The following is a 22,685-nucleotide window of genomic DNA, read 5'->3' as shown; positions in this document are numbered from 1 at the left end:
CAATTTGCCTCATAAATGGCCGGAGTACTAAACGGAGTTATAAAAGGTATCATCATGATTATTCCGGTAGAAAGGCTAACACATACTACCTCAGTGATGAGATCAGAAGGTTGGTTTGAATAGATGAGGGTTGAGGACACCCCAGACTTAGTCGTCGGCGTTCAGAGAAGATAGGCCAGTTCCCTTTTCTGGACCACCTTGCACTTTGAGGAATTTTTATTTGGGGTTGTTTGAAAACTTCACCCGAGATTAAAACTTTCCTTAAAAGAAAAGGGCATTTCGATCAGCGACCAAGGGCCTTACTCAATAGGCCACCACGCTCTCCAATCTCGCAAAGAGAGCAGCTTAATGTCCACGAAAATTCTAAAGTAAATTAAATATACCCGTTAATTGCATAGTTATCACTTGCATGAATCAAGAAAAACTCTTGTATCCATAAATGCCTTTTTAATTGCTGACTTGACTTCAGGGAAATGGAATACATCTCGGAATATTTAAAACATTCAAATTTTCTGCCGTTGATTTCAAGGTAAGGGAATAAGTTTCCCGTGAGGAGCAACCATTTAATACAGTTGAATAACACAGTGGCACGGAAGAAAAAAGAACACCCTTAACATTGCACGTGCAAAAAAATATTCAAACCACCGATTACCCCGAAAATATAAAAAAATAAAATTTACTTATTTGAAAACTATTGTGCCATTCATATCGAATGAACGAAGCAGAGATACTGAAGAAAGTGTAGATAAATAAGTATTGCGTACCTCGATCACGTTGTTGTAAAGCATTTCGGAATTTATGGCTATATCAATACATGTAATCCATAAAGTATTGTTTCCTACTGGTTCGATTTAAGCTTTTTATCGTAAATTTCCTCCCTTCTAACCTCCGCTTCTCCCGCTTCCCCTCACCCTCTCTCTTACACGGGCATAAAAAAGGGAGCCGCGAAAATCCAGCGCTTGCCACGTGCACTATTTATGATTTCGCCAAGCTCGCGTTGATAAACAAATGACAGTCGGAAGGCGGCTCGTCCGTCCTCCACTCTCTCCGTTTCCCTCCGGACGCACTGGTGGCGGTGGATTGCACATCGATCCCCGGCGCCGGACACGGAGAGTGCATGCGGGCGAAGCAAGAGAGGACGGGAGAAGCGGAGGAGAGACACGCTCCAGACGCCCGTCGTGGTATTCTGCGCACATTTTCAATGCGCGAAAACTCAATATCAAATTGATAAAACTGATATCAATATGTCTGCACCTAGGTGATCTAATAAAAGTTTCGACCATTTGTGATTTGGAATTTTTCATAAAAAAGTAATTAAAGAGCTTTGGAAGCGATAATGTTAGAAAATAATTGGAGATGACATTAAACCCATTTTTATATTTATAGTCTTGTGCAAAATATAGCTTTAAAATTGGCTAAAAATCATTTCTGTATGAGAACTGGTAGCAGAAATATTAGAAAGCATATGGTTCAACGTTGTTAATTTATTTTCTGGAAAAACTTACAATGTGCATATAGTATATATTAATACCTGGAATAAAATCTCCACCACCATGGCCCCCAGATGGTGATACTAAATTTCGTCATAGCCACCAGACGAAGATACTAAATTTATTTTAAATGGTTGCTTAAAAATTTTGGTGTAAAATTGCCTGTCAGTTTGATCAATATGTTAACCTTCTATCTGTCTAATATTATGTCTGAATTCGTCGATGAAGATGATACTGGTAATTACAATTATACATGGTAAAAAATCTCACACGCTCTTCTCCACTTGGAGTCTTAATGAACGGATGTCTTCTATGCATGGATAGATGCACAGTTTCAGTTTATTGTTTTTAAAAATGTCGTTCGCATTTACAACTATAAAATCAAAATTAAATATATTACGGTCATCGCTAAAAATTTGGAACTCTAGATATCCGTCATTATTTAAAACATAATTATTAATTCAGACATCATACTAAACATTGAATCCATTTCGATGTAAACTGTGAACTAATGTGGTGAATATTATAAATTAAATTCTTGCATAATTTATCATCGGCCTCGATTTTTAAAAGTAAGAGGTCCTAATGAAGGAAATATCTCCAAAAAGTACAATTTAACATTGGTACAATCTAACCATTCGATTGATTTTAAGATTTGGTTGATGGTTTCATGAAATACCAATCATACATACATACAACGGTAACTAATTTATGCAAAAGATAATATGCTAAGAATTAAATATAAACTACTTGATAATATATTAAATATACACTACATGATAATATGTTCGTAACATTAATATCGGGTAGGTTCGAATACTTATGACACGGAAAGCAGTCCCCCCTTCATCGGGGGACATCGTAGGGTTCCGTAAGAGATTTCCGAATGGAAAAAAGAGAAAAAGAGTGGTGTGTGGAAGGGGGAAAAAATGAAAAAAAATTAACGAGAAGGTTATTCGCCGGGGAGAGGGTGGGGTGGATATGATCGATTGTCGATGGGAGAGCGTCTTCCCCGCCCGAGATATCTAGCCTCTGTCTCTCTCTCTGGCCGCGCGTCCATCGACGCCGCACAAACACATCGCGGAAGCGGACGTCCTTCGTCCCACAAGGACGGAATTCAACGCTCCATGCCAGGAACAATAGAAATAATTTATTTGCCCGATAAATTCTTCAGTGCGCCGGGGCAGCGCGGCTGCCGAAAGTGATATCTTCGCGCGCGAGCTCCGCTTAGCTTCAAGGGATATCTATGGAAATATATTTGAACGGAATATAAAATGTGGGAGACCTGAATGTATTGAAAGTTCAAATTTTTTGAGTGCCATTCGTGGGGTTTACTAATTGCGCTCCTTCCTTAAATAATCAGAATTTTCTCCTCAAATAATTAAATTCAAGTCCACAATGAGGCTATATAGCAATAGTCTTGTTGTAACTCTTTGATGATATTCGATTATCCTTGTACTTTGGCTGAAAACTAACGATTCACTACGTCTCATAAGATTTAATTACACATTATGGCACGCACATGTGATGCGATAGATTAGGACTGTTGGAAGCTTTGGAAGACTGTTGGACTTTTTTCTGCTGCTGCTGGAATCTTGCCGATGCTATGTCTTGACTTCAAGTTTAAAGACGCGATGGATCACTAAAAAAGAGAGAACATAAGTGGTGGAAATGACAATTAGCAGAGAAAATAACAGAATTAAACATTGCGCGATCATGAGTTCTGTCCTCCAATATTTCCATTAATTTCCTCTTCATATTCCCTTCATAATTTATTTTTCCATGCCCTATATCTAAATAAGAGGCATCGAATTCGAACCTAACTACAATACAATGTAAACAGCTGTTTGAGTTAAACAACATGAATAATGTTTTGAATAACTACAAATACGGCGAAACAGAATGATTGGTACTATAATGAATGGTAGTTATGGAAATTAAGAAGAGATAATATGGTAGGTGGTGTAAGCTGTAAGGGATGACAAAGTCTAGTATTTATTCATCATGGATCAATACTTAATTAGTGATAATCGCATCGAACCATACCACTCCTGTCAGGGAATGGTAGGAAATCATCTAAACTGTAGATGTAGAAATTGTCTCATTAGAAATTGCTGTAATAAAGTTTTCAAGAGATTGTGCCCACGAAAATCTCAGATTAAGGAATAAACTTCAATCAAAGACGCTATAAAAGATAAATAATTTAATACGAATAATTAATCAGATATTTGTGCCTAAACTGAAATTTTTGTTACCAGTATAGAATAAAATTAGAATAAATTTTATTTATCAATATTATAAGTAAATGCTTTCCCTGAGTATGATTCTACCTAATTGTTGCGGAAATGAATGTTTATTAAAGTACATTTTCCAAAGCCGCTGATTCATCTCTTTTGACTTCAGTAATAATAAGTTTTATTCCCTAACAACACTGCTAAAATATTTAGCTTAAGTTACTGCGAGTTGGTCACTCGTCACAAAATTCCAAATGAAAAATTATCTACCTAAAACACCAAAATTTCAAAATATTTTATTAGGATTACATACATTAAAAATAAATTTTGATCTTAAATCTTTGATAAAATGAGCCTACATTTGCAATGAAAACCCGTTTATCTTTCCAATATATCTAATACCACCAAAATATGTACCACATTGAATTTTATTAAACGCGTGGAAAGTGTGCATATGCGGCAAATATAACTTCGAACAAATAATTCACAATTCGCCTGATATGGTACAGTAAAATATCACCTGCTTTTGAGTCCTCCTTATATCGCAGTCTAGAGGAAAACGTGGGATGACATTTAAAAAATCAGCGCTCAGCGGCAACTCGTTCCCCTCACTAATTTGTTGAATATGGTGCATTTTTCACACATTATACAATGAATTTAAAATTTTAGTGCCCACAGATAAGCGCTACGGCAATTCAAATGGGCTGCTGATGAAACCAAAGCATTTTTTTGCCATACAAGCGGAAATATTAGTTGAAAATGACTGAGTAATTATGAATTGTTAGATCAGTTGGAAATTTAACTTCGGTTTTCGAAAATTTAGCGAAATGAATGTAATGACTCATTTCGGGTAAACAGCTAACGTCCCACGAAAGAGCAATAATTAATTGTAGAACTGCTGCTTCGAGTGAATAAGGCAATAAAAAACTTAAAATATGGATAGATAGACAATCGTTGTGTTCCCAAATTTTTAATCATGTTTACCCCCACCTGGGTTGCATTCCCATATATTAATTTGTGTCTCGCATAAATACATATACTAGTTCTATTAACGTAGTTTACACTGAATGATCTTCATAAAATGCCGTGAATACAGTGTCTGCAAAGGTTTCATGCAATTATTACTCTGTGGCAGCGCGGAAAACGTCCTTTGTACGTAATTGAGTCCATGAAAGTCAAATCTGATGAAAATAATAGTTATTTATTTTTATCTTTTATTTTTTTTAATTTCTAGTGGGCATAATTGGGCACTTTGGCCCCATGTGAAGAAAACAGCGTTAATATACCGTTAACTTAGGTATGTTTGCTACTAGAAATGACTCACTTCTATTAGATCTCTTATACAATTCTTAGCATAACTAATGAACTAATTGATATGTTTATCTAATTTCTACGTATAGACATTTTCAGCAGGTGGAAGTATTTTTTAAATTGTAGGGGGTAAATCTTTCTCCTGAATTAGTCATACTCGCATGGGCAAGGAAAGATTCATAGACGACCAAAGATGCGTGTTTTTAGCGACACTTTAAAAATGGTTTCACCTTTTCTGCACGCAGTAGAGATTAATAGAAAGTTATTCCCTATTTCCAAATTTAAATAATAATTTTAACCAACATTTAGTTTGCGCATTCTTATATATAATAATTGTTGCATGAATTAGCGGAAAGCGAGTTATGGTGATGATAACACCATTGGCAAGTAATTCAAATGGGAAATATTAATTGAAAATCTTTCCCTCTTTCCCGAATACTCTTCTCATTTTTTAGTCATGAAAATTATCGATCCATATTTTTAAGCGAAATTGTTCTCTCCAGAAGCACATTAAGGGGGAAAAACTCCGCCTCTGAAAACTTTTAATTGATTCTGTCTTTCACTTTCTTGCCGCTGATGGTGCCAGCGCCACAATCTTTGTGTCTTTGGATTGGTCAGCTCGTGGGATTCCTTTGTTCGGCAATTGGCTAATTTTTAACTATACAGTTTTATAGATACAAAAATTCGATCTATTTTCACTGTGTGGCTATCATACTCCAATTAGCTGATAAAATTTCCAAGCTTTCTCCTTTGTTAGATCCATATATTTCCTGTCGCCTTTTTCTCAACCCAACACATCCTTTACGTAGAAACGTTCCATGTTAATTTTTGATCACGGAGTGATTCAACCTGAAGGTTTATTTGGATGGACGAAGGTAGATCTCACCCTGAACTGAGCTACAGTCGTGTAAATTTCACGTATTCAGGTTTGGGCCAATTCCTTTCCCTGGACCACCTCACCACCTTCGGGGAAATGTTTTTGAGGGTGTCCGAAGACTTCACCCTGGATTTGAACCCAGGACTCCTTGAAGAGCGGCCAAGCAATCTACCCTATCGGTAACCACGCTCTCCTTTTTAATTAAATAGAATGCCGTAAATTCAGCAATTAAAAATAGTATTTTCCCCTCAATGAGTCGACCGAGCAGGTAATGGGGAAGTCCTAAAAAGAATAGGAGGGAAGACAAGTGTCTGAAAATAAGACCATAGACCATATAGGCCATATCTTGAGACATGATGACCAGATGAAGACAATCATAGAGGGGCAAGTAGATGGCAAGAACAGAAAAGAAACAAATCGAATGAAATATATTGGTCAAATAAAGAAAGATGTGAAAGAGAAGAAATACGTAGGTGTGAAACATTAGCTGATAGGAGAATTCAATGGAGGGCTCCTTCAAACAAATCTTAGAATTTTTGACCAGTGAAAATAATGATTTTCTCATCGACATGATTGCTCATTTAATGTCATCAATATTTCGAATAATATGTAAGCAGAAAACATATCTATCAATTTTGAGAACAAATTAATCTATCTAAATTAACCGACCGTATTCCTTGTTTCTTGAAGATAAAATCAACAAACAATGGGCAGGCTGAGATTGCGCGAAATGAGAATAAGTACCTTTCTGCTATACAAAATTGACTTTGATTGGAATTTTATCCATTCAATATCTAATTCCGGGAATTTAGGAACGCTACCGAAATATTTCTGTCTCCACCAATAAAACAGTTTATGCTGCTGATAGCTAAATTATGCGTTACATTTTGCGGGAGATATTTAATTTAAAAACAACCATCAACTCAAAGTTAGCACTAGATGAAAGAACTTCCTTTTTTAATTCAAATGAAAGGGCTTAAGAGGGTACACCACTTCCATTTTCCCCCTTAAATGGTCGTAGAATTATTACAATGACTTGCTAAGAACTTGAGCTATCACATTGATTAGGGAATGCATTTCGCATAGGCAAGATTATTGTCTACATTTGCATTGATTTGAAAAATAAATGTTTGCAACTCAGAATTTTTCTTGAATCTTCAAATTTTTGAAGTTGAGATGCAATCAAACGTCAACAAGGTATTCACAAGTCAATTTTTCCTGAAAATGTGAAGATCACGGCTTAATTTTCGTACTAGCAAAGCGTCAAGAAAAAAAACACGGTCATTTGAGCGGGAGCAGCGCAATAAGGATACGTCACACCCGAACGATTTGTCTTTTATTTTGTGATAATTAACTCACAAAAAACTTGATAATTTTTTTGTTAATTATAAGTTTTTAATGTCAAAGCCATTCTTTTACTTTAAGGTGCATAAATAAGACCCGTGTCAACATTTGCATGCATCTCAAATTCTAAAATTGCACCTCAGTACTTCTTTCTACGATGCAAAACATTTTTATATGAGATGCAGGAAAATTGTTTACTATGCTTTGAAATTTTCAACATGATAACTTTAGGTTTAAAGCCAGTAACTTGATGCGAAAAAAGGAAAATACGATCGGTCGGGTGGAACCGATGCACACTATGAACCAAACTTCCCTATCCATTGGCCTTTTTCGTGACAAAAAACTTGCATAAAACTTAAACTTACGTCTTGAAATTGGTGGGTTAAGCAGAGTAGAGATTGTTCTACATTTGAAATGAATTTAATTGAAATCTCAAACATAAAATAGTTAATAAGAGCAAAAAATAGAAAGGTTAAACGTAAAATTATCAAATTTGAGGTTAAGTCAAATGTTGAAAATGGTCGATTTTACTATAAACAAACAAAATGTTAAGATAACGACATCATGAAGAATATTAATGTAGAATATTTATATTATGGCATGTATTTATCAGCAGTTAATTTTTTATTTTAATTGCAGCAATGATAAAAGGAAAAGGCAGAGAACCTTCTGTTGCGCCACAATTTCTCAGAAAGACTCAAACGGAGAAAATGATTACCTGCTTCTATAATGTTTTTGTTGCACTCAATTTAATTTATGTATCTTATTATCTTAGCATTTGAAGTATTAAATGGTAAGCCTGTTTTACGCGAGTATTATTATAGTCGAGCAGGATCAAGGCGTCACTAAAGGACTACCGCTACTCTCTACCCATCACTCACGTCTTCCTCCTGCGAGTCGTAATCCTCTCCCATGTTCGCCTTCTGCTTTCAGCGATTCCTCCCCCGAACGAGAGATGTTATCCAAACCGGTCTTCACCTTAGCGGAGCGGAAGTTAACAACTCATTTCACTCCTCGTTGCTGGGACGCTCACTTTTGCGGATGTCACGTGCGCAACTGAGACCGCACTTGTTCCTATTACTTTTCTGGCGGCGGTGTTTCTCGACGGCGGCGATTGATGGAGGGAAACGAACACTTCTGGATTTCTCGCGGAAAAACTCGCCGCGTCGGCACGATGGACAGGAAGCGTGTTATTCCAGCCTCTCGCTGCGAAGGAGACTGACTGACTCGACTCTGTTCAGCTCGTGGAGACAGAGGAACGTCGGAAGGCTGATGCAGCAAACTCCTGCCTCCACCACCACCAACAACAACCAACCACACACTATCCCTATCTCTCTCTCTGTCTCGCTCACTCGCGGGCGGTCGGTTTGTGTACGAGGAGGGGAAGCGAGGAATGGGAGGGAGGGTGGGGGATGGAAGGGGTGGATTGGCGCGCGCCGCGAGGACTTCACTTTTTTTATTTTAAACGCCCCTCTCCCATCCCATCCACTCGCCCTAATGCACGCGACCGCCGACAGGGCCGGGAGGGAGGGGCAAAAGACGCGTGGGTCGCGTGGCGACGCGCGCCCGAGAGGGCAAAACAAATGAAGTCAGTCGAGCGGGTTAAAGCTTCCTTCACTCTCTCGTGAGGGAGGCAGGTTAGGTGGAAGGGGGGAAGTGTAGTGTGGATGGAGTGGTAAAAATAGTTAGTTTAAAGAAGAGAGGAGGAATTTACGCACTAATAGCTTATAAAGCAGGAACAGCCTCTGGAGTAATTTGGCACGGGAGCGATGACCGAATTATGGGTCGCATATCTTCCTCAGATGCACCTTGAGCGTGCTTCTCCATTCTCAGTCAACATGGTTTAAGAGCGATTAATAGCCGCGTTCACGGTGAGTAAACGCTCAGAGTCCGGTTTTTCTAATTACTATTCTTATTCTTATTGTAAAACGAAACCAAGTATGTAAACTGTGTACAAATGTGTCACGTTATGACGTGGAAAAACACATTTAAAGGGCAACCAACGCGTAAAATGAGAAAAAATCAGACACCAGTACGCAAAGAAAAAAAGCCAAGAATAAAAATAAAATTTTCAGGGAAAACAATAAAAAGAATGGAAAATCGATTGATACCGCAAAAGAAAAATTGAAAAAACATAATAAAAAAACATGCAAGAACCACTAAACCGGGTATTGCGTTAATTATGCAGATTTCATTTCCATTAAATTGAGCACGCACGAGAAAGAGAGGTATCACTTTCTTACTCGGTAATTTAACTTGAGGGTTGGTTTGGACAGGTCAGGGTAGAGCTCTCTCCGGAATAATGTTAAGTCATAGATGAGTGAAACAACAGATTCAGGGTAGAGGGGCTAGTTCCATATAGTGTATAACGTTACTTTATAATTTATGGTGTTATGGTATTGTATATTTCAATATGCATTGGTATTCAGAGTTCATATTGTAATGCGTATTCAGCATTTTTATTGGCTACCGTATACTGAACAATTTAAAAATAATGCTAAAATTATATATGTAAATGATGACACCTTTTGACAAGTCCTTAGCGACTTAGCGGCGAACTACACATTAATTTTATTTTATGCATAAATATTTTGCATTTTTTTTGTTAAAAAAGGCATACACAATTATTAATTAGCAGATTAATTCAAGCTTGCCACTTGGACGGTGGTGAAATCCGCGTTCAATACCATGAAAAAAATGCCTTGGACCTATAATGGACAACAAACCTTTGGCTTTATGGGCCTAAGAGGTCATTAACTGGAATCCCAAGTCAGAGGAATTGTCCCCATAAATTTATTCGTATATCCATTGGTATTTAATTCGTTCACTTTCTCCAATTTGAACGTATGTTTCAATTTTGTCCTCAACTTTTGACTACCCTGCAGCCCTGAGCACTCTCGCATTCTAATATAGGCCGTCGGATAAGGCGCTAAGTCTTTGTTCCTTCAGCACTTATCTTTTTAAGTCGAACAATGCCGACTTAATTTTTCTGCATATGCCTTTACCTGCCCTTTCATGTTCCGACACAAATGGCCTAAGCTGCCGATGGCCTCCTACCAATAAATAACCAACCATTAAATATGCAAGCAAATTACATTACGATGAAGTCCGCAATTTCCTCAGCGAAGGAGAGTACCAAATTGAAATACCCTATATACCTTCCATGAGGATGAACTTCGCAGTGGTCACACTAGTGGGAAAAACCATTTTCCATTGTTGTTAACAGAACCATCTCTCAGAGTTTTCACTTCGCCTGGATGCTCTCAGCATGTTGATCCTTTCTCTCGACCGCCAACCAAAGAGACTCAGAAGCGATACCGGTGACCGAGCTGGACTTGTCCGGCGACGACAAGACCGATGAGGCCCTATGAGACCAGGCCCAAGGATGCCAAGAGATAATGAACGGACGACCTCATAGTGTGGCTTAGGAGTGAAGCCGAGGCAAAAGTGATCTCTGATTACAAGTGAAGTACCATTATGATTTCTGGAATGCTCAAAATTATCGCTCGAGAACTCAAATGAATCTATGAGAACCAGGATGATTACATTCGAGCTGAATTAATTATATGGCTAGGTTTTCGGATGAATACGTAAAAGAGAGGTGCTATTTCGCATTCGTCCGCCCACACTTTGAACATGTAGCGATTATATCGGATCCGGTGCAGAAAGATTTGAAATTAACAATATACAAAAGAAAGCTGCGCGATTTGTCAAAAACTGCTACGGGTGAATAGAAAGCATTAAGCTGATGTTAAACACAATGGGCTGAGAGCCGACAAAGACACTGAAAATGCGCGCTAGGATTAGGTTACTTGAGCAGATTGAAAATAGATACTCCTCTACGCGACATGGAGTATACCATAGTAGAACCTCACTGTATATCCCGGTCCGACAGAACGATTAATTAAGAGAGATATTTTGCCCAACGGACCGGTACCTATAGCAATTCGTCGGCCTCGGTGGCGGCGGGGTAACGTTCTCGCCTGCCAAACAAGAGGTCGCGGGTTCGAGTCCCGCCTGGGTAGGTTTCCCCGGTCCAAGGCATGGTCGTTTGTGTACGTTTACTTGTTACATTTGTTGAACACCCCGGTGTAAAATGGCCAACAAGAGCTGTATCCGGTGGTTTGAGAATAAAATTTAAAAATAAAAAAATAAAAATTTGCAAACGGCTTGGGTCCTAACCCCCTAAAGTTTGTTTGACGAGGTATCAGAATTTTTACCCAGTAATCATTATTACCGAAGCAGAAAATCAAACTCGATGGGGTTTTCGCATACATTGTATGTTCTGATTGAGCTAACATTATTTATCATAAAATAACTACCAGCGCTGCAGCACTCTTTTCATTAATGAATGTTTTTCTCCAAAAGTGTCGTTTTTTTCTTCGATAACTTTACGCCTACTTCACAGTGTGCGTCAACTCGAAGGTTCCTGAGGATTGATAAGTTAACGCCTCACCTCGGAGTAAGCCTCAGGGAGGTGAATTTCGCAAATACATCAAAAATTAGTTTTTTCCTACAACTGGGGTGGGCACCGGAGATGATATTTGTGGATTGAATAATGCGTATTTATATTTTACGTAACTAGGAAACATCGTAACATCACGCAGCGACGTCACTGAATGCAGTACCTTTTCTTCCAAGCTTCCAAGCTTCGCCTTATAATTTCTTTCACGAAATGTGTAGATAAAATGAGTAGATTTGTACCCAAGACACTTGGATCTCTAGGTTACAAAGTCACTATGTTTGCGGATTGAAATAATATAAAATACGGGGTGCATTGGGATGGGCACTGCAGAAGATATTTATGGGTTAATTGAAGTTTCGTTATATATTACGGTATCAGGTTTCACCTATAAATTCCTGAAACAGTACAGTTCTACTTTTATGCATGTACCTTCGGTAATTTTATGTACCATAGACCCTAGTATCCCTAAAGCTCTTTTCAGTTGCGGAACAAACAGGGTCCTTTCATCTCAAAATCTTCATATATTCTGGAATTCAAAGGGAAAAACGGTACATAGGGGATTTAAGAGTGTGGGTCATTCCCCGCCTCAGAAAATTCTGTCACCCTCAGGGGGACACCGCCCGTCCCAGTCCAAACCCTTCCGTCTCAGTCCAAAATCATCACAAGCACTATGGGATTTCCCCCTCCATGTTGGGGATTTGGCAACGTCGCGCAGTGACGTCACTGAGCACGTCGTGGCGATGAATGGGGGAGTGCATGGCGGAATGCTGCCATGGATACGGCGCGTACATGACGATTGTCGTCGGGTGCTTTCTCTTTGCTCTTTCCAATATCCCTCTGCCTTTTCCTTTTACCCCTACCTCGGTTGAGCCTGGGCTCACAGAGTTTTGGAGGAGGCAGTTATACTCTAAGGTTTGAGTGAGAAGCTCACACACTCATATTAAAGCATCTATTAGTTCACTAATTATATAAATAATTGGCATAATAAATATAGCTACACCTGTCGAGGTCCAATTTATTGAAAATCTAAATATATGGCCAGCAAATTTAGCAGGTAAGGTATTTATTTTCAGATCCTTTTGTTCTTAATTCATCAGAAAACACAACATCTGAGGCAGCCAGAAGTATATCCACACCTTAAATGCTCGTACTCGTGTGACTTATCAACTGATAATAATTGAACGCTATTGTTGATACTTCACCTTTAGAAGGCTACTCAGTATTCATATGCTTTATGGGACAGGTAAAAAAATTCGCTCTATCATTCATAGGATCGAAAAATAATTTCATATTTTAATACTAACATTTAGGACTAAAAAAATGGACTTAAACAACCGAGGAACTTTAAGACGTCCCAAACAAATATACTGGCATTATGAGGTGGGATGAAAAGAAAAAAATAGCCCCGCTTAACTATGCATGCGTATTTTCTAATTCCTGCGGCGAATTGTACGAATTCCGCCATCATCTATCAAAACCGACCTTCTGGCATAAGCACTAATGGAACTAGTAGGACGAAAGACCTAAACTATATAGGTACATCAAGGCCAGTGTTGTATCCTATTAAATGGCATTATCATTATTTTTCATAAATGTGAAAAATCCTGATAATACATCTTTAACATTGAAGCTCAACAATATATAATTATCACAGTACCCTGCGACGGTTCACCATCATGTTTAAGTGTTAAATGGACTTAGAATGTACGGGACCACATGGTGGAAAAAAGCGTGAAGGAACCTGCATCTACCACGCGTTGGACAATAGTCCTCCCATCAGAATTAAATGCACGTGGGTTGCCAAGCCAAGAAGCGTGTTTTGTTGGTCTGGTTTGCACGTACCGAGCAAGTGAAGTCAGTTCCCGTCTCTGAAAGGAAGGAATGGGTGAAACCGAGTAGGTGGAGACGAGAGAGAGATTAATGCAGAGCACGGGAAATCCACTGTCTCTGTTTTGAATGGGAGTATAAGGGAAGGAATACCATATCATTTACGGGATATTTAGCGATGAAGACGTGAGACAAGTAGGCATTTTAAGTGTACAGAAAACACATTAAAATCTTTTCCCGAGTCTCTCCTTGGATCATCTTTTTCATATTCCCTTCAATGGGGAAGACAGCACTTCCTTGGAAAGTTATCTCGGAAAAGCTAATAGCTTGGAGAAACAAAATGTTGGCGTATACTATAGATAATAAAATTCTTTTCGTGACATTTCGTAAATGCATAGGGCAATCGCGATCCTCAGACAGAGGAAATAGATAGCGGAAACATGTGACGGAAAATCCACGAGGCATCTATGAAACTTCTATAAAAATTAATACACGCAGTCTTGAGTCCATGTAATCGGCATTTCACATACTATACGAAAAATGATTTGTAATTAAAGTTCCCAAGATTCGATATCATGAGATTTGAAGCACTTAGTTCAAAAATAAAATTATAAGTACAATTTTTATAAATTATACTTCCTCGTTTTAGCGTAAATATTCCAGAAAATAGTAGGTATGTAAAATGAAGTCAACTCGTTAATTGTGTTACAACTTGTATGTATTTGTATGATTTCTTCCGCTGTTTCTGCCCCTATTTTATTCCCTCAGAAAGTGTAATCATGCACTGAGTGAATGAAATGCATTCGTTGATGGCACCGTACACTTCTATATATTACTTGTGATATCCTATAGGCCCTACCACGATAAAAATCTATAGCCTTCGCGGTATTCCGAAATAATATCATAACATTTTCAAAGTATCAATCTAGTGTTTTATTGCTGCATTACATTAAATTGCATTTTTTTACACTTTTGCCTTCCTCTCCTTATCGCTATACAAACCATTTTAATATGTGAAAGCATCGCTCATAACGGTAAAAGTACAATTTTGAATTTTCCTTTTTACTATTATCATTCAAGTATTCCACCGATTAAGGTAGATTTCCATGGAGTACAAAACAGAGTTCTGGGAGCCTCCCTCTCCACCAAGTACTTCCCTCTTCAAAATAAAGCCTTCTCCCTTTCATTCGGCCTAAAATTCCTATTCTTTTCCTTCCTCTCCCTCGTTTACCTAACATTATACCTTCTAAAACTGTTTTTAACAACCTTCCCCGCTAAGTACTCGCTCCATCCATACTTTCTCTCTCCTCCGTATCTCATCTAAAAGCTACCTCTCTGTCCATGTACACCATGTCCGGCAAATCACCGTTCCTCCTTCTCTCCGTCCATTTCACCTTCTCCATTCTTCCCCGAACCCACATCTCGAATACCCATGAATTCCCATAAACACGAAAAATTTCTATCGAAATTTATTTTGATTGATTTATATTGATTGCATTAAAATCATTTACCACCGACTAATTTCTTTTTTACATTTATAGGCGATTTGATTTTAAATTCTGAGAAGAAGCCGGCTCAATATGGAAAACTATTTAATTAATAAATATTGAAAAATCGTAGGGGTTAAAGCCAAGCATTACCGATCGCACAGTAAGCTGCTCAAATCCATGTAATTAGAGCAACCCTGGAGTTTCAAAGCATATCATTCGCGTGTGACCAAAAACCCTGATGTTGCATTGAAAATTAGTAGCCCATGCATGCAGGCAGGCTTCAGAATAAGTGATCGATCAAACAAAGATATCTTTCCTATTTATTATCGCATTGCAATTGCTAATTATTGTATTGCACCCTTAATTCACGAAATAATTTCATGCCAGCTATGTAAATTATTATTAAGATGGAGATTAATCGAAATTACAGTTGTTTGATAAATGATTGTATTAATTGTTAATTATATGTTACATTGGTTAGAGACGAATAATTTGTTATGCATGTTATTACACGAATTATGTAATATTTTTGTACTCGTTTATGCAAGTATAATTTTTATTTATAAGTTCCCTTTAATATATTGTTTTCTAACGCCACTATTAAATGTAAAGTTAATTTAATAAAGGAATTCGATGTCCCAAAAAGCATGTATTCCTGCGAAAATAAACCTATGATAATATTGAAATATATACTTGCAATTTTCTACGATTATAAAATTTTTTACGACATAGGTTTCAATGTTAGTACATCAACTTCAAGGTAGAAATGGTGTGAAGTTCATTAAATGTATGCAAATGAAGATAATGTATAGTAAAATGGAAGCCTGAGACGTAATAATTTTTATAATCTTGAGCAATTGCAAGTATTTATTCCAATATCGAAAAAGCCCACTCCACCACGTTTGGACATTCGTATTTTATTCGATAATAATCTAATCTATTCCGTTCTATCCCTTGAGATTCCGATGGAGGATCGGCTGGCGGTTGACACTCATACCTTTCCCTCACCCGCCCAGCAGGCGGAGTGGAATGGGAGTCGGGGATACGTACGCTTCGAGGCGACGCGCGCCCTGTGAATGTTTTATCGAATCAATCGCTCCTTTCTGCGTTTCTCCCTCTCCCCCTGGGCGTGATGGGCCGCACAGCCTCCGCTCCTTTCCATCGCTCCCACATTGCCGTACCTCCTCATACACAATTGCGCGTGGTACTGAATTCCCATCCGCGGACATTCGTGGGTGAGAGGGGTCACCCCTGCCTTCAGGACTTATTCATAAGCACGGGATAAATATCTACTTGCCACTCTTCTACCCACTGCGAGTACCAGTGGGAAGGGTTTCCAGAGGTAAGGCGGACGAAGGCACAAATTTCTTTCTGCAATCAAAAAATTACCCAATATCTACTAAACTGAATGGCCAAAAATCGTTCCGAATATGTTTAGTTAATATCATAAGAATGGGATTTTCACTGCTATAAATGGGATCATCTAGTAGACTGCTCTAGCAACCAAAGGACCACTTACTTTGTCAAGAGACAAGATCTGTGCAAGTATTCATAACCATATCGTTTTTTTTGACAGACACGATAACATTTCACAATGAGTGCTGAAATATTTAAGACTATTCCCACAACTTTACGAAATCTGTAATAATATAAATTTTACCATATGGTACACCAAGATGTTAAATGCGTGTTTCGCGGCGCTGTACCTGAGCACTCTTATATCTTGGGTTGATAGCAGCTTATCTCTTTATGAACTAAGCTTTTTCTACTGTTCTTCTTTCAATCTCTATTTCATTAATATTCCCCGGAGAAAAATATTCAGTGGTATTTCTTCTTGAATAGCCGGAGCCTAAACTTCATTCGTGGAATTTTATCAAATAGTCTCTCAGATGGGGTAGATGTATAACAAACATAATACGCTAAAACTTGTTTTTGGGGCGAAATATTAACCATCAGCTTTCTAGTGAAATTTTTTCGGCGTTAGTGCACTCGAAATACTCTCAATATTATAATGAAAGTATTCTACCGATTAAGGTAAGTTTCCATGGATTCCTTAAGAAGAATTCTGGGAGCCTCCCTCCCCATCAACCACTTCCCTCTCCACTTCACAATAAAGCCTAATCCCTTTCATTCGGTCAAAAAATCCTATTTTTCCTTCCTCTCCCTCGTTTACCTAATATTCTACCCTCTAGCACTGTTTTCAAGATCCCCTCCCCGCTAAGTACTCACTCCATCCATACCTTCCGTCTCCTCCGTATCCTATCTAAAAGCTGCCTCTCCTCGCCCATCATGTCCAGCACTTCGTCGTTCCTTTTCCTCTCCGTCCACTTTACCCTCTCCATTCTTCACCACACCAACATCTCCAATGCCTCCAGTATCCTCTCGTCCTCCTACCTTAGTGTCCACGTTTTCGCACCGTAAAGCGCTACAATCCAAATCAGACTCTTCACTAACTTTTTCTTAAACTTCTACATAACGATCCTCTCATAAGCTCCTTCATGTTCATAAACGCCTCGTTCGCTAATGCAATTCTCTTCCTGATGCCCTTACCATTGTACCCGTTTTCCTCAAGCGTGCTGCCTACTTAAATAGTTGAATTGCTCAACCTGCTCAAGTTTTACCCCATCCACCTTTATCTTGAGTCTCACATTCCTCGCTCGCGATGCTTTACAAAACCGCATAACCTTGGTCTTCTTGTGATTAAACCTCATCCCATTCCCCTCGCAACGCTCGCATAACGCATCCACTAGAGCCTCCCTCGCTGACTGGCTAATCAATGCCTTCTCACCCGCGAACCAAACTGATACTCCCTATATAAATACCGATTTAGTCGAAGCATAAAACTGACTAAAATTAATGGGGTAGGCATAAAATTGGTGAAATATGAATAACAAACCATTTATAGCCGGTAGATAAAAGCTCTACCTTTAACAGCAAAGAATAAAAAAGAACGAATGGCTCAGAAAACAATTCAAATAACTTATGAGTATTTAATCTATGGTTAGATTGAGGAACGGAAAGTTGGGTTCCAACAGTTGGGACATATGGACCGGTAGAGAATATTCAGAGTATAGGGGCTATTTTCTTTCCCAAGCCCATCTGTAATGCATCACAAAGTTATGACGCAAACCATATTGGAATGACTTAATGGTTGAGTATGCAGAGCATTCACCCAGATTCGGGTCCATATCTCTTTGTCCTTTATTGAATAATTTATAATTGCAACACAATAATCACCGTAATTATTAAATGCACATATCACATGCTACATTACCAGTAACCGCTTGGCACTATATCTAATAGCAGCAAAATTACAATGAAGTCTCAATACCATATGGAATTTTCAATAATAATTTTACTAATTTAAATTAATACTTCATAAAATATTAGAACGCATTTTAAATAGATTTTGAGTCTGAGTTCACAACTCGAAAAATAAATTTCTATATTCCATACTGTAATTTTTCATGCGCAAATTACGAAATGCATACTGCTTTCTTGCGTAGATAAAGGGCCAATCGTCGCAACTGTTATGGAATATATTTCTTTTTAGGGTGAAAAACTCGTTTCTAGAAGGCACGTTAAAAAAAGGAATTTTCATTAATTTGAATCAAATTTCCTTAACGTCAGAAGTAAAATAAACATTTTCCAGCAATGAGTGGATAATAATTTTATCTTTGCACACATTGAAATATTCAAAAGCATCATGGCTCAAGGTAAGCGATAAAAACAAAAGTAATGATGCCTGCAATGACGCTTTCCACGAAAGTATTCGGTAGCCCCCTTAATAATGGAAGGTTATTCAAGTCCCACGTAACCACAAAATGATAATTGTATGACATGGCTATGGGATATTAGAGCATTCCGTTTGCTGTATGCGAAAGGACGAGAATATGGTCCAAAGATAGGTGCCCCACTTTCTCTGAAAAGCCTCTCTAACCCATGGGATCAAATGATTAAATGGCGAGGATTTCTGCAAAGACGCTCCGAGGGTCTGAAGGGGCGATCAGATGCCGAAAAACCGGCACGTGCAACTGTCTCTCTACGGTGGGGGTCCGCGATGCGTCGCGGGCGATATATCGTCGCGGGCCCACGTCTCCGTGCATGAACAAACTTCCACTAACGTGGGAGGTAACTTGGAATAAAAATAACAACAGGCTCCAAGGTCCGGATGGAGATAAGAAATAGTAAATATTGAAGGAGACACCGTAGCAGGGGACATTTGCCACCCAAAACAGCACTTTAGTGTCAAATTTTGACACTGCTGGGTAAAATTAAGATGAATTTAGACAACTTAGAGGGTGAATTGTAATATATTGCATAAAATACCTCGGTTTCATAACTTACAGTCACCTATGCATACATTTCTACTTCAAAGGAATCAAGTGACAAGCTCTACCATATATCACGAAAGGTTGCGGAAATATACTAAATATTTTGAGTCAAATTCTCCACACCTTAAGAGCCTCGACAAAATGATTCAATGACAAAATCTGCCACGAAATATAAATACTACCAGAGACGCTCGTATGGTGGTACCAGGTGCATGTCCTGCGCGATAGAAGACTCAAACAAATTACTTCACGTGTTTAGACTTTCGTACTCGTAATATGTCACCGAAACACTCGTTTTTAAAGCAGCGGTAATTTATTGAATTTGGCACGATTTATTCATGAAAAAATGTAAAAATACTAGCATAAAAACAGATGAAATTTTCAGGCTCCATTCGCCCAAGTTTATTATTCTAACTAAAAATAAAGCAAAAGCAGATTTTACGACATATTTTATAATGATTTTCAACCATAACAAACGCATTACATGAACATTTGAGAGCGAAGGCTTATATCTTACAACCGAATGTGAAGAAAAATCCGATGAAATGGTTGTTTCACATCCCCTGCTAGGCATAAAGTATTAATAGCGTATTTAAATTGCGAATTTCCATATTTATAGCAGCTAAAATGGCAATTTGCCGTTTTTTTTGTAAGCTGTGCCAAAAAAAAACTTAAGGACAGAGGTGCGAGTAAAATTAATGGGCGAGGTATATCTTTCAACGGAGAGAGCCTTAATGCATGAAAAAGTTTGTAGGTTGGAGACGGGAGAGCAATTACTTGAAAGACATGGACGTCTCTTGAGAGCATACGTCGCAATTTTTCTCACTTCTTCATCTTAAATGCTCGATATCTCCCTCATTTCTTGAGTCTCCGCTTCTGGCATTAATTGGGGCGATGTAAAGGATGTCATTCATTGGTGCAAGCCCTAAGTAGGACGAAAAAAGAGAAGGGGTTAGATGAGGATAATTTTACTGGAACATGGCTGCCTGTGGTGGCTTCTTTGTTCTCTTTCGCACCCGCAGGCCTTGCACCATTAGCGGACGAAATGAACATTTTCCATAAGACTACAAATCCTTGTTTGGGTACTTTTCTGAGGTATAAACAGATACCTACACTACTCTTTTCGTGTCATGGGACATGAAGTTGCGGGGGATCGGGTTGGTGTGGTAGCTAGAGTGTTGGCTTCCCACCCCGTGGACTCGCGTTCAAATCCCGGCGGCGGCAGAGAATTTTCAGAGACTGCCCGATCCCTGCTTGAATGTTGTGTGGAGAACATTTCAAGCGCAACACTCCGTCCGTCGGAAGGGACGTAAAGCCATGGCCCCCGTGGCGCCTTTCGTTAGGAGCAGGCTAATGCCGACGCCGGGTTTCTCTCCACACTTCCTTCCATACCCTTCCCACATGGCGCGAATGACCTAAGCTGTCGGTCGCCTCCTCCAAATACCATACAATACATTAAGTTGTTGTCACATTAGCATTTATTTCTGTTTATAGGGTTATACTTCAGCCTTTTAGGTGCCCAAGTGGTTAAAGAATCTACTGCAGGATTTGTTATTTGATTCTACAAAAATGGTGATAACTAGAAAAATTGGCACTTCATCGTTCCACCTTTCGAGTTGTTAGCAAGCAAGAAATGTAATTTGATCCAAATCACATAAAATATTCCAACATGGGCCACTTAGCTGGAAAAAGTAGGCAATAATAGCTAGCTGATTACTGGTAGAAGTACAAAATATGATGATTGATCAATAAAAAATACTTGTAAACTATTTTTACTTTTAAACGCTGGTAGATGATGCCAAAACGTTTTTTTTTTAAATGACTAAAATCTTTGTTTTGGATCGCACAGTTACAAAGCTACCTTCTTTGAAAGAGACAAGCAACAATATTGCTTTACTCTTTATCAAGACTTACCCTTAACCCATTAAAGCCAAGACGCATTTCTAGATACGTCATACTTTAAAAATTCATGGATGCCCTTTAGTTTGTTGTTTATCCAATTTATTCACCAAATATGACAGAAGAATATAATAATAGCATAAATGTGATTTCAACTATTTTTATAAAATTTCAAAATGCTTCTGTATATTGTATACATGATAATACTTCAAAATTACAATAATCAAAATTACAGTATTTCATTCATAAAAATTCACATTTTAATATTAAAAACAACTGATGACGACTTGTGATAGATTATTTAGCAAAAACATGTACTCAATAAATGATGGGGTACATATTTGACCAAGTGTCCAAGTGTATCATAAAATACGTATAGAATTAAGTGCTATGCAACTGATGAAGGTGTTTTAAAACATTTTTTCCTGCATCAGATATTATATATAATCATATTTTAAGCGGCGAAAGTAAAAAATTTTGAAAAAAAAATATCTTCTGGGCATTAATGAGTTAATGGAGCATTTAACCTCAAACGCCTCGCCCAAAAATAACCAACATAACGCAGAAGAGAATGGAAGACGCTTTGAATTCATTGGCGGGGTGATGGAGGAAGAAATGTGGAAGTAATGAGAGAATCAAGCACCCCCTTATTATTCACGGACGACTGTCCATGCTCAACATCCTCCACACTTCCCCAAGGCTATCCCTCGTTCTCTCTTTCACTGGATCGTTTTCTTCTTCTTTTCTTTCCCTCGCCCCCACCGCCGCCAGCAGTAATCCTGCCAAGATGCATATCCGGCTGCAAGACGGAGAGAGTGAGTAGTGTTCACGGCTTGGCCGGGATCCAATTGCTTTTCTGCTCTATCAAGTCCATCCTCGAGGCACTGGTGTGCTGGCCGGCACGGCAACCGAGAGGGAGCGATTCCAACCGAGTCGTAAACACACACAGAAGCAGATGCCTCAACAGTGACGTCAAGCAAATGCGCTGCCAAGTGGCGCTAATCAGACTGATTCGATGAATATCCAATGTGCCTTATAAAGGAACTCCCATTTTAATGCAATTTACAATAATTTAAGATTCCTACAATACTCAACACTTAGTGACTTAAGACTTAAGTCATGGAGTAACGTATTACAGAAGTTTTACTGAGATTGAATTAATATATTCGATAAAAATCATTACCAACGGTTTTAAAATCCATTAAGAATTAAGGTAATGACAATTATTAACTACTTCGTATTTGCTCTTTCGCAGTTCAAGAGGAAAGCGATCACCCATACTAATTCAATTGTCACTCCTCTGTTTATTTATTTTAGAAATACTTCTTTATCAATTTTATAACTTCTTTAACGTTTATTTGGTCACGGTAATTGTTATCATTTATTTTAATTTTTTTGTATCCGTCACTAACCT

The 22,685-nt window shown here is 38.3% G+C and overlaps 1 protein-coding gene across 3 annotated transcripts in view; it reads right to left on the bottom strand.

Annotated features, from left to right (window-relative positions):
• The window catches only part of LOC124156447 (inactive dipeptidyl peptidase 10-like), a 643,784-nt gene that overhangs the window by 264,787 nt on the left and 356,312 nt on the right, over positions 1–22,685 (bottom strand). The window contains exon 1 of one of the 3 annotated variants that reach the window (XM_046531008.1): positions 8,138–8,577. The exons of the other annotated variants lie outside the window; for them this stretch is intronic. Within the exon in view, the coding sequence (XP_046386964.1) occupies positions 8,138–8,170 (33 nt within the window). The 5' untranslated portion in view covers positions 8,171–8,577. Of the gene's footprint in view, positions 1–8,137; positions 8,578–22,685 lie in introns of those variants that run through there. 3 annotated transcript variants of the gene reach the window in all.

This window comes from Ischnura elegans, chromosome 3 (genome assembly GCF_921293095.1).
Source record: "Ischnura elegans chromosome 3, ioIscEleg1.1, whole genome shotgun sequence".
Lineage (NCBI taxonomy): Eukaryota > Metazoa > Arthropoda > Insecta > Odonata > Coenagrionidae > Ischnura > Ischnura elegans.
Note: the sequence above shows the minus strand (reverse complement) of the source record. Positions and strands in the feature narration are given on the sequence as shown.